Source organism: Apodemus sylvaticus, chromosome 15 (assembly GCF_947179515.1).
Source record: "Apodemus sylvaticus chromosome 15, mApoSyl1.1, whole genome shotgun sequence".
Classification (NCBI taxonomy): domain Eukaryota; kingdom Metazoa; phylum Chordata; class Mammalia; order Rodentia; family Muridae; genus Apodemus; species Apodemus sylvaticus.
The window spans coordinates 84,430,670-84,440,955 of record NC_067486.1 but is presented as its reverse complement, the minus strand read 5'-3'; the positions used below and the strand labels follow the sequence as shown (position 1 = coordinate 84,440,955).

The 10,286-nt window shown below is 51.8% G+C and overlaps 1 protein-coding gene and 1 pseudogene across 1 annotated transcript; both read left to right on the top strand.

Annotated features, from left to right (window-relative positions):
- The first annotated feature begins 4,956 nt into the window (after window positions 1-4,956).
- LOC127666340 (28S ribosomal protein S21, mitochondrial-like) lies at window positions 4,957-5,239 on the top strand (annotated as a pseudogene).
- A 3,260-nt stretch (window positions 5,240-8,499) lies between these two features.
- On the top strand, window positions 8,500-10,014 carry LOC127665683 (putative proline-rich protein 21). Its single transcript, XM_052158165.1, has one exon. The coding sequence runs from the start codon at window positions 8,500-8,502 to the stop codon at window positions 10,012-10,014; it is 1,515 nt and encodes a 504-aa protein (XP_052014125.1).
- Window positions 10,015-10,286: the final 272 nt, after the last annotated feature.

Genomic DNA, 10,286 nt, shown 5'->3' with positions numbered 1-10,286 from the left:
GGCACTTCTGCCTCTAGCACAAAGCTGGAGCACAGGGCTGTGCATCAGGATTTAAACAGCTCTAAAACTGAGCCAAGTTAGAAGCTGGTGTGCGCTAAGCCTAGAAACATTTTTGCCAAGAGGCTGCAGGCCCAGGGCAGAAGCTCTCAGGGGGTGCACAGTGGGAAGCAGGGCCCTGAGGCTCCTGGTTGAGTTTATGAGCACTCACTGCCGGCCTCTGAGGCAGGGTTATGGGTAACTCTATCTTGTTTGCATGTTCGCCTAAATTCTGTTCTCTCAGTACAGCGAGCAAGCTTTTGCTTTCACATTTCAGCAGAACAGACAAACGTTAAAATCCACATTTTGGGTGTATTGTCTGGAAATACCCAAATAAATTACTTTCACATTGTTGAGACTAAAACCCTGACCAAAAGAAGTGATGGGAGACAGTTCATTTTGGCTCACTGCCCCCTGGGCAGGGAAGGCGTGACAGGAGTGTCAGGCCAACCCAGCAGCCCCAAGGACAGATCTCATCCACACAGGAAGCAGGAAAAGACCAGGAAACAGGGCCAGCTATAAACCTTCAAAGTCCATCCCCAGTGACCCGTCGCCACCCCTCCACTGCACCTCCTCAGACAGTGCCACCAGCTGAGAACCAAGTGTTCAAATCTGGGGGGGGGGGGGGGGGGGACATTTCATACTCAAGTCACAGCACCAAATAATCCAAAAACACCACTTAGAAATCTTGCTCCCAAGGGAGTCATAAAGAGCTTAGGGTTGCCATGGAAACAAAGCTGCAGCACAGGGCTGTGCATCAGGATTTAAACACAGCTCTAAAACTGAGCCAAGTTAGAAGCTGGTGTGTGCTAAGCCTAGAAACATTTTTGCCAAGAGCAACTGAAATACCTGACTTACAGTGAGTATGCTTTAGGCTGGGCATGGCGGCACACACCTTTAATCACAGCACTAAAGGAGGCAGAGGGAGGGTGATCTCTGAGTTCAAGGCTAACCTGGTCTACAGAGAAACACTGTCTTGAAAACCCAAAAATTAAAAGGGGCGGAGGAGGTGGGGTGGGAGGAGGAGCGTCCTGCTGCTGAGAGGTCAGCTGTAGAGACTCGGGGTACCGCCTGGGGTGCCAATGGCTCCTGTAGAGACTCGGGGTACCGCCTGGGGTGCCGGTGGCTCCTGTAGAGACTCGGGGTACCGCCTGGGGTGCCGGTGGCTCCTGTAGAGACTCGGGGTACCGCCTGGGGTGCCAGTGGCTCCTGTAAAGACTCGGGGTACCGCCTGGGGTGCCAATGGCTCCTGTAGAGACTCGGGGTACCGCCTGGGGTGCCGGTGGCTCTGCAGTCGAGGTAGCTAAGTCGGGGAGAGAAGGAGAGCAGTGAGGGGCCTGTCCTGACGAGGGTCTCAGTTAGACAAGGCTCAGCGTTCTAATGAAAAGCCTGGAACTATAGAACCCAGTGGCTAGGGAGAGGGTCCTTCAAGACTTGCCTGAACAGGTTAGGGACCTGCCTCAGAACAATTACAGCAAGTGGCCTTTAAGAGAGACCTGCCTGGGCTCACTGAGGTTCCCGTTAGACTCGACCTGCAGACCTCCACAGTGACCTCCAACTCAACTCATGTGACCTCACCCCCCTTGGGGACAGCCAGTAGCTGGTAAGAATGGAGTTTGCTCCCAAAAGTCTCAGTACAATAAGCACATGCAGAATCAAGTGGACTGGAGCCCCAGTACACACGAAATCACTCTTGAGGAAAACTGAACGCTGCCTTAGGGATCAAGACATCATTTCAAGTCAAGGTGACTGGGAATCTGCAGGGGAAGGGTCTCAGTCCAGCCATGTGGCTGACAGCATCCTGACATGTCACTCAACTCCTAAGGGATAACGGCATCCCACAAAAGCCATTTACCAAATATCCAGCAGAGTAGAAGATACACTGCCTGCAAAGTCTGCAGGGGCGATTTTCAGAGTCTCTGTAGTTTCTGTCATTCAGTTTGTGATTCCTTCATTAAGCAGGGGGTCAGGGGGAGACATAACAGGTGTCAGCCTTTTCCTGAGCTTCTTTGGGGAGCCTCAGAAAGCATTAAAGTTGCTGCGTGAAGCACAGCCTCGGAATGCTAGCGAGGACAGGATGATGGGTCATCCAACACTAAGGGCGTGTGAGATGCCGGAAGAAAACCTGTACTGTATGAACGGTCGCAAGTCAAGAAGTCTTTCGATAAACATCATTTCTGCTTTTTCAGTATCCTTAACTGATCCTGAGAACTAGGAGAGAGGCCTGCGTGCCCTCAGCTTGCTGGGGCTGACCAGCCTAGACCAGCTGCACACCGTCCTCCCCTGCACTGGCTCGGCCCAGGCCCTGTCCACGCTGCCTTCTGGGGCCTCTCTCCTGTTCCCCAGCCTTGTCCGCCCTGTTCCTCTTAGACCTTCCCCACCCCCCAGACTGGCCATTGCATTGCTGCAGACTATACTTTATGGGAGGCAGCATAACCTGCTGCTGTTGGGCCTGGGACAGTGGAGACAGGGTTGCCACAGCGGCAGAGTGGCAGGCCCGGCAAGAGGCAGATATTCTGTTCTTTTAATTTGTCCTTTCCTAATTTCACGCATGTACGCACTGCATACTCTCCTACAGCCCACCCTCTTGCATCCCCCTACAACCTGTAAGCCACTCCTCTCCCCTACAAATCTCTTTTCTCTGACTAGTGAGCTGATGCTTACCCTGTCCCCAGAGTCCCCTGCCCCCAGGGGACACGGTTGCCCACTGGACAGCAAGCCCAGAAGAAGCTAGCACCGGCATGCAAATCTGGGGCTTCCTGATCAAGCCCCGCCCCTGCTGCCCACGCACCCATCTGTCTTCCCCCTCCCCACACCCACACTACTCCTCCAGAGCCCCTGGCAGAACCTCCTTAAGTATATGCTGCCTCGTTGTTCCTGATGAGTCGAGTCGGCTCTCGTATCAGAAGCTCCAGATGGCGGCTTGCATTCCCCCTGTCCCCCAACTGCATGTAGCTTGACACACTCTCTCAGAGCCACCAGATGGGAGTGGGAGAGCCAAGAAGGACAAGTGTGGTGTGACGCAGACGGGTGCAGTGGAGGCAGTTCACCCAAGGGCTGAGCTACCAGGAGAGAGCAGGAGCTGCGTTAGACCCTGCCAGGAGGGGAACAAGCTAAAGCTAATAGAAAGAGCAGGGACCACGGTCTGCTAGGGTGGGGGTGGGGTGAGCCTTATGTCCATCAAACAAGGGCTTCCTCCTGAGGAAGAGAACCTGAAACCCAGGTTCCCCAGGCTGGTCTGGAATGCGGCAGAACCAGGAAAAGCGAGGCAGAAATCCTGACTAGCACGCTGATATCTGATTTGACCGAAGATCTCCACATCTCGGCCTCACCAACTTGTCTGGGACCTGGATGGTCTCTATGGCAATCAAAGATAGGTCACAGAGGACTTCAGCTGGGACCCGTAGCACATAGGTCACCATGCGCCCATAACTCTGGCACTTGGGAGGCCAAGGAAGAGAGCTGTAAGCTCCAGGTTAGCCTGGGCTATATTCGGAGACCTTGTCTCAAAAAATCGAAACAAGCTAGGGAGATACCTCCCTTGGTAAAGTGTTTGCCTTGCCTAGGGATTGAGTTCAATCCCTAGAAGCTATGTTTTTAAAAAGCCAGACTTGATGGTGCATCGGTCAGGAGGGTTCTTGGGGCCCTTTAGCTACCCAGCTACATTAGAGTTCTCTGGAAGAATAGAAGCAATGGATATATATATATACATATATATATATATATATATATATATATATATATATATATATATATATATATATATATATATATATATTAAAAGGAGACTTATTAGATTAATGTATACCATACAATCTAGGTCATTCAACAATGGCTGTGCCACACCAAAAAGGTCAAGAATCTGGTAGTTTGTTATCCCCAAGGGTGGATAGCCTGTATCTGCCAGTCTTCAGGCTGCATTGGAAGTCTTCAAACGCTTGTTCTGGTATCAGTGAGGGGAGTGCAGCAGTTGCAGTAACAGAGCAGATGAATGTGCCAGCAAGAATAAAAGCAAACAGGCAAAAGGCACGCTTCCTTCTTTTACCTCCCTTCTAAGTCACCACCCACATTTCCCATTTTAAATGATACAACCAAGAAACCCCTCAAAGCAGGATGGTGGTGCACACCTTTAATCCCATCACTTTGGAGGCAGAAACAGACAGATCTCTGTGAGTTCAAGCCAGCCTCAGCTACACAGCAAGTTCCAGGCTAGGAAGAGCTACATAGACTCTGTCTCATGAAAAGAAAAGGAGGGAGGGAAGGGAAGGAAAAAGTGTCCAGCATTTAGTTGGTGGCAAATTCAGTCATGCTGACAACCAAGACAGTGCATCCCACCAGCCTAGCATACTCGGTGAGTTCCAGGTTGAGAGACCCTCTCTCTAAAGAAAAATGGAAGAAGAGCTGGTCGATGGGATTTGAGGAATGACACCTGAGGCAGTTCTTATATATGCAAACACCATACACACAACATACAAAGTACAACACACGCCACACCACACACACACACACACACAAACACCACACACCATACACTACACACAATACACACAACACACACAGTACAACACACACCACACACCACACACACACACACCACATACCACACACAACATACAGTACACACAATACACACAACACACATAGTACAACACACACCACACACCACACACCACACACAACACACAGTACACACAATACACACAACACACAGAGTACAACACACACCACACACAAATCACACACAACACACACAGTACAACACACCACACACACACATCGCACACTATATACAATATGCACACCACATACCACACACACCCCACACACACACCCAAACACATACACACATACACACACACACACACATCAAAAACTGTCATTTTGCAGAGGGTCTCAGAGTCTGAATTCGAAGGCCCCAGGCCCTGAAGAATGAAGGTTTAAATACAAGGCCATGGCTAAACCTCTGAAGTTCATTGCCAGGACTGTGATGGTTCAGGAGGGGACCTGGAAGATGCCTACAGCACGCTGAGTAGAACCCTTACCACCGATGGGCTTACGCATGGGCAGGACGACTGTACTATGAGTGCCTTGCCGCCACTGCCAGTGAGGGAGAACATCCTGGAGGATCTACAACATGGAAATGGCTCAAAAAATTAACGTCATGATGCAAAAGAACCGTGCAGATCCACGGCTGGGCTGCTGAGCTTGGGGATAGGAGTCCACCTTAGTTCTATGTCCAAGCCCTTTCTTTATCCAGCCAATTTCTGTTACTTCTCTCTACAATAAACTCAATCACAGGTGAACAAGAAGGCTTGAACATACAGAAGCTATCTCATTGGTCCACAGCGGGCCCTCTCTTTGATTAAAAGTAAAAAAGAATGAAAAAAAAAGTCATTTTACTGAACAACTTATCAGTCTCCTAGAGCATGGAGTCTTGAGGCAGAGGCAGCATCAGGGGAGCCTCGTGAGTGCGTGAGTGGACTGTGAGCCGGGGCCGGGCCGCGGAGAGTTGCGAACTAGTGCTCACTACAAACCAGTTACCTCTGTAGGTAAGTGCTGTAGGTCTTTATATTACTATTTGTGTAGCTTCTTCCTGTTTGTTTTACAGAGGATCTCATGTACCCCAGGCTGGCCCTCCTACCTCCATCTCCAGAGAACTGGAATGGCAACTGTGCACCACCACACCTTGCTCAAGTGTGTGCTTTTCTTCTTTCTCCTCCTTTCATTAATCATCACCATCAGCAGTGTCATTGACACCAACAGCAGCAGCAGCAGCACTGGCACTAACATCACCATCACCGTCCCTTCTACCATCGCCACCACCACCACCATCCCTTCTACCATCACCACCACCACCGTCCCTTCTACCATCACCACCACCGTCCCTTCTACCATCACCACCACCACCACCATCCCTTCTACCATCACCACCACCACCGTCCCTTCTACCATCACCACCACCGTCCCTTCTACCATCACCACCACCGCCGTCCCTTCTACCATCACCACCATCACCATCCCTTCTAACATCACCACCACCGCCGTCCCTTCTACCGTCACCGTCACCACCATCCCTTCTACCATCACCACCACCACTGTCCCTTCTACCATCACCACCACCACCACCGTCCCTTCTACCATCACCACCATCACCATCCCTTCTACCGTCACCACCACCGCCGTCCCTTCTACCGTCACCACCACCGCCATCCCTTCTACCGTCACCACCACCGCCGTCCCTTCTACCGTCACCACCATCACCGTCCCTTCTACCGTCACCACCATCACTGTCCTTCTACCATCACCACCACCACCGTCCCTTCTACCATCACCACCACCATCCTCTTCAGGCTGAGCGCATGTCTCACCCATGCTGAGAATATACTCCATCACCAAGCTTTGTTTCTGGCCCTATATTTTCCAATTGTTATTTGATTGGTTCTTGTTTTTTATTTGGCGTCTCTTGTAGCCCAGGCTGGCCTCAAACTCTCCTGTACCACATTCTGGAGATACAAGCAAGCATGACCATAACTGACTGGAAAAAACAAACAACAACCATGGGTTTCTGATGATCGAACTCAGGCCATATGTCCAAAGCAAACCCAGACCCCCCTTTTTTCAAATGTATATATGCATGCACATGTGTGTGTTCATGAGCACACGTGTGTATGTGTGCATACACAAACACATGTGTTCATATGAGGGAATGCATTAGGTGTAGGGATATACATGCATGTGGGTGAACATTTGAAGGCCAAAAAGTCTGCTGTGTTATCGTCTTGAAGATACCTTGTTGCTTAGAGACAAGGTCTTTCAATGGCCTTCACCAACTAAGATGGCCGGCAAAACCCCAGGGTCCCTCCTGTCTCTACCTCCCTCATGCTGGGACCACAACATGTGCCACCGTGCCTGGCTTTGATTATGGGGGCTCTTGGGGTCAAACTCCAATCCACCTGCTTACTAGGCAAGCATTTTGTTTTTATTGTGTTCTACTACATATATGTATATGTTTCAAATGTATGCAGTGTCTGTGAAGGCCAAAAGAAGGTGTCAGATCCCCTCAGACTAGAGGTACTGTCTCTTCCCCCACAACATTAAGCTGGCTGGCAACCCCCACTCTTCCGATGGGTTACCTCCAGCCTTTGTTCCTTGGAACAATAAGGTGCCTTCACCTTGACTACCAACATTGCCTCAAGGTGGTTTCACCTGGGACCCAGCAGAGACCCTGCCAGACTGGAAGCAGGCGACCCGCTGAGATTTGGAGCCAAAGACTTCTCCGCCTGCCCTTTGATGTGACCAGCTTCTGGGAGGGGTTGGGTTATTCCCCTAAGACTATAAATCTTGACATAGAAATATTAAAGTTAGTCTTGACCGGCACTGTCGCCTTGACTCAGTCTCTCTTTTCGCCCCCTTCCCATCACCCTCAGAATTCTCTTCCAGGTAACCTGGTTCGTATGTGGCCGCTGGCGGTCAACAAGGTACAAATGGTTGTCAGACACCACGTGGGTGCAGGGACTCAAATTTGGGTCCTCTAGAAGAGCAGCCAGTGCTCTTAGCCACCAAGCTACCTCTGCAAGCATTTTACCAACTAGGCTCTCTCCCCGGCCCATTTTCTATATTATTAATAAGTTTTAAACTCAGAAAAAGAATATTATTTCATAAAACCAAAATGATCAACTAATTCCCTAGAGTCTAGCGGCCTTATCTCCGAGCACACACCGGTCCAGACGGGTAAAAGGAGGAGCAGCCTTCTGTGGCCATGCAGCTGCATAGCGCATGGAAGGGCAGGCAGGGAGATGGGCGCCAGAAGCCTGCTGCTCACCAGATCTGATTCAAAGGCAGTAATCTGGGGGAGACTAGAAACTGCAGTGCCCTCCAGTCCTAATAGTGAAGAGACGATTGCCTAGGACTGCCAAGGGGAGATAGAACAGACTTCAGACCTCATGTCTGTGCACTCTTAATCGTGAAGCTTCTGGATGACCCTGTACTGGAGACTGGCCAGTTGATGCTTCCTGGCATTCCCTCTATCAGAGGCAATGGTAAAACCAAAGGCCTAACCCGGGCAGTGGTGGCGCACACCTTTAATCCCAGCACTTAGGAGGCAGAGACAGGCGGATTTCTGAGTTCGAGGCCAGCCTAGTCTACAGAATGAGTTCCAGGACAGCCAGGGCTACACAGAGAAACCCTGTCTCAGGGGTGGGGGTGGGGGGGAACCCAACCAACCAGAGTCCTAGAGGCCATCATGGGCCTGGCAGGCTCAAGGGAGAAGCCAAGGCAGGGCTATAGTCCTAACACTCAGGAAGCAGAGGCCACAGGAGTGTGTGAAGTTGGAGGTCAGAGTGGTCTACACAGTTGAAGTCTAGAGTTGAGTGGGTCTTCTGTCCATTGAGCAAATACCCATTCCTTCTGATCTATAGATGAGGCCTGGGAATGACACAGAAAATTAACAGGGCCAGGAAAAGCATGACATTGGAGCTATGGGCAGAATGCTCAGTCCTGTTTGGAAAGCAAACAACCTCTCCCTGCTGGCACTGCATCCACAGCCTCTCACTGCTGGCACTGCATCCACAGCCTCTCCCTGCTGGCACTGCATCCACAGCCTCTCACTGCTGGCACTGCATCCACAGCCTCTCACTGCTGCTGGCACTGCATCCACAGCCTCTCACTGCTGCTGGCACTGCATCCACAGCCTCTCACTGCTGCTGGCACTGCATCCACAGTCTCTCACTGCTGCTGGCACTGCATCCACAGCCTCTCACTGCTGCTGGCACTGCATCCACAGCCTCTCACTGCTGGCACTGCATCCACAGCCTCTCACTGCTGGCACTGCATCCACAGCCTCTCACTGCTGCTGGCACTGCATCCACAGCCTCTCACTGCTGGCACTGCATCCACAGCCTCTCACTGCTGCTGGCACTGCATCCGCAGCCTCTCACTGCTGCTGGCACTGCATCCACAGTCTCTCACTGCTGCTGGCACTGCATCCACAGCCTCTCACTGCTGGCACTGCATCCACAGCCTCTCACTGCTGCTGGCACTGCATCCACAGTCTCTCACTGCTGCTGGCACTGCATCCACAGTCTCTCACTGCTGCTGGCACTGCATCCACAGCCTCTCCCTGCTGGCACTGCATCCACAGTCTCTCACTGCTGCTGGCACTGCATCCACAGCCTCTCACTGCTGCTGGCACTGCATCCACAGCCTCTCACTGCTGGCACTGCATCCACAGCCTCTCACTGCTGCTGGCACTGCATCCACAGCCTCTCACTGCTGCTGGCACTGCATCCACAGTCTCTCACTGCTGCTGGCACTGCATCCACAGCCTCTCACTGCTGCTGGCACTGCATCCACAGCCTCTCACTGCTGGCACTGCATCCACAGCCTCTCACTGCTGCTGGCACTGCATCCACAGCCTCTCACTGCTGCTGGCACTGCATCCACAGTCTCTCACTGCTGCTGGCACTGCATCCACAGCCTCTCACTGCTGCTGGCACTGCATCCACAGCCTCTCACTGCTGGCACTGCATCCACAGCCTCTCACTGCTGGCACTGCATCCACAGCCTCTCACTGCTGCTGGCACTGCATCCACAGCCTCTCACTGCTGCTGGCACTGCATCCACAGTCTCTCACTGCTGCTGGCACTGCATCCACAGCCTCTCACTGTTGCTGGCACTGCATCCACAGCCTCTCACTGCTGGCACTGCATCCACAGCCTCTCACTGCTGGCACTGCATCCACAGCCTCTCACTGCTGCTGGCACTGCATCCACAGCCTCTCACTGCTGCTGGCACTGCATCCACAGTCTCTCACTGCTGCTGGCACTGCATCCACAGCCTCTCACTGTTGCTGGCACTGCATCCACAGCCTCTCACTGCTGGCACTGCATCCACAGCCTCTCACTGCTGGCACTGCATCCACAGCCTCTCACTCACTACTCCCCTCCTGTTCTCCTGTGGTTTGAACATGACCACCTGTAACAAGCTGGGGGAAAAGGCAAAATGAAGCTGTCCATCTGCAGCTTGGATTACCCTGGCAGCTGCTCACACTCATCTCCAGGCTAGAGATTAGAGAGGCCTTAGGCAGGAACTAGGTCTGGAGCAGGTGTGAGAGAGCTCTGATTTTAGAGGTCTACCCTAAGCGTAGGATCAAGAAACATTGATCTATAGCCATTTTAGAATGGTAAAAACCATCCACTTGTTTTGAGCCTTGATGGTGTTAGTGAACATGTTTGTCCAGATTCATTAGATTT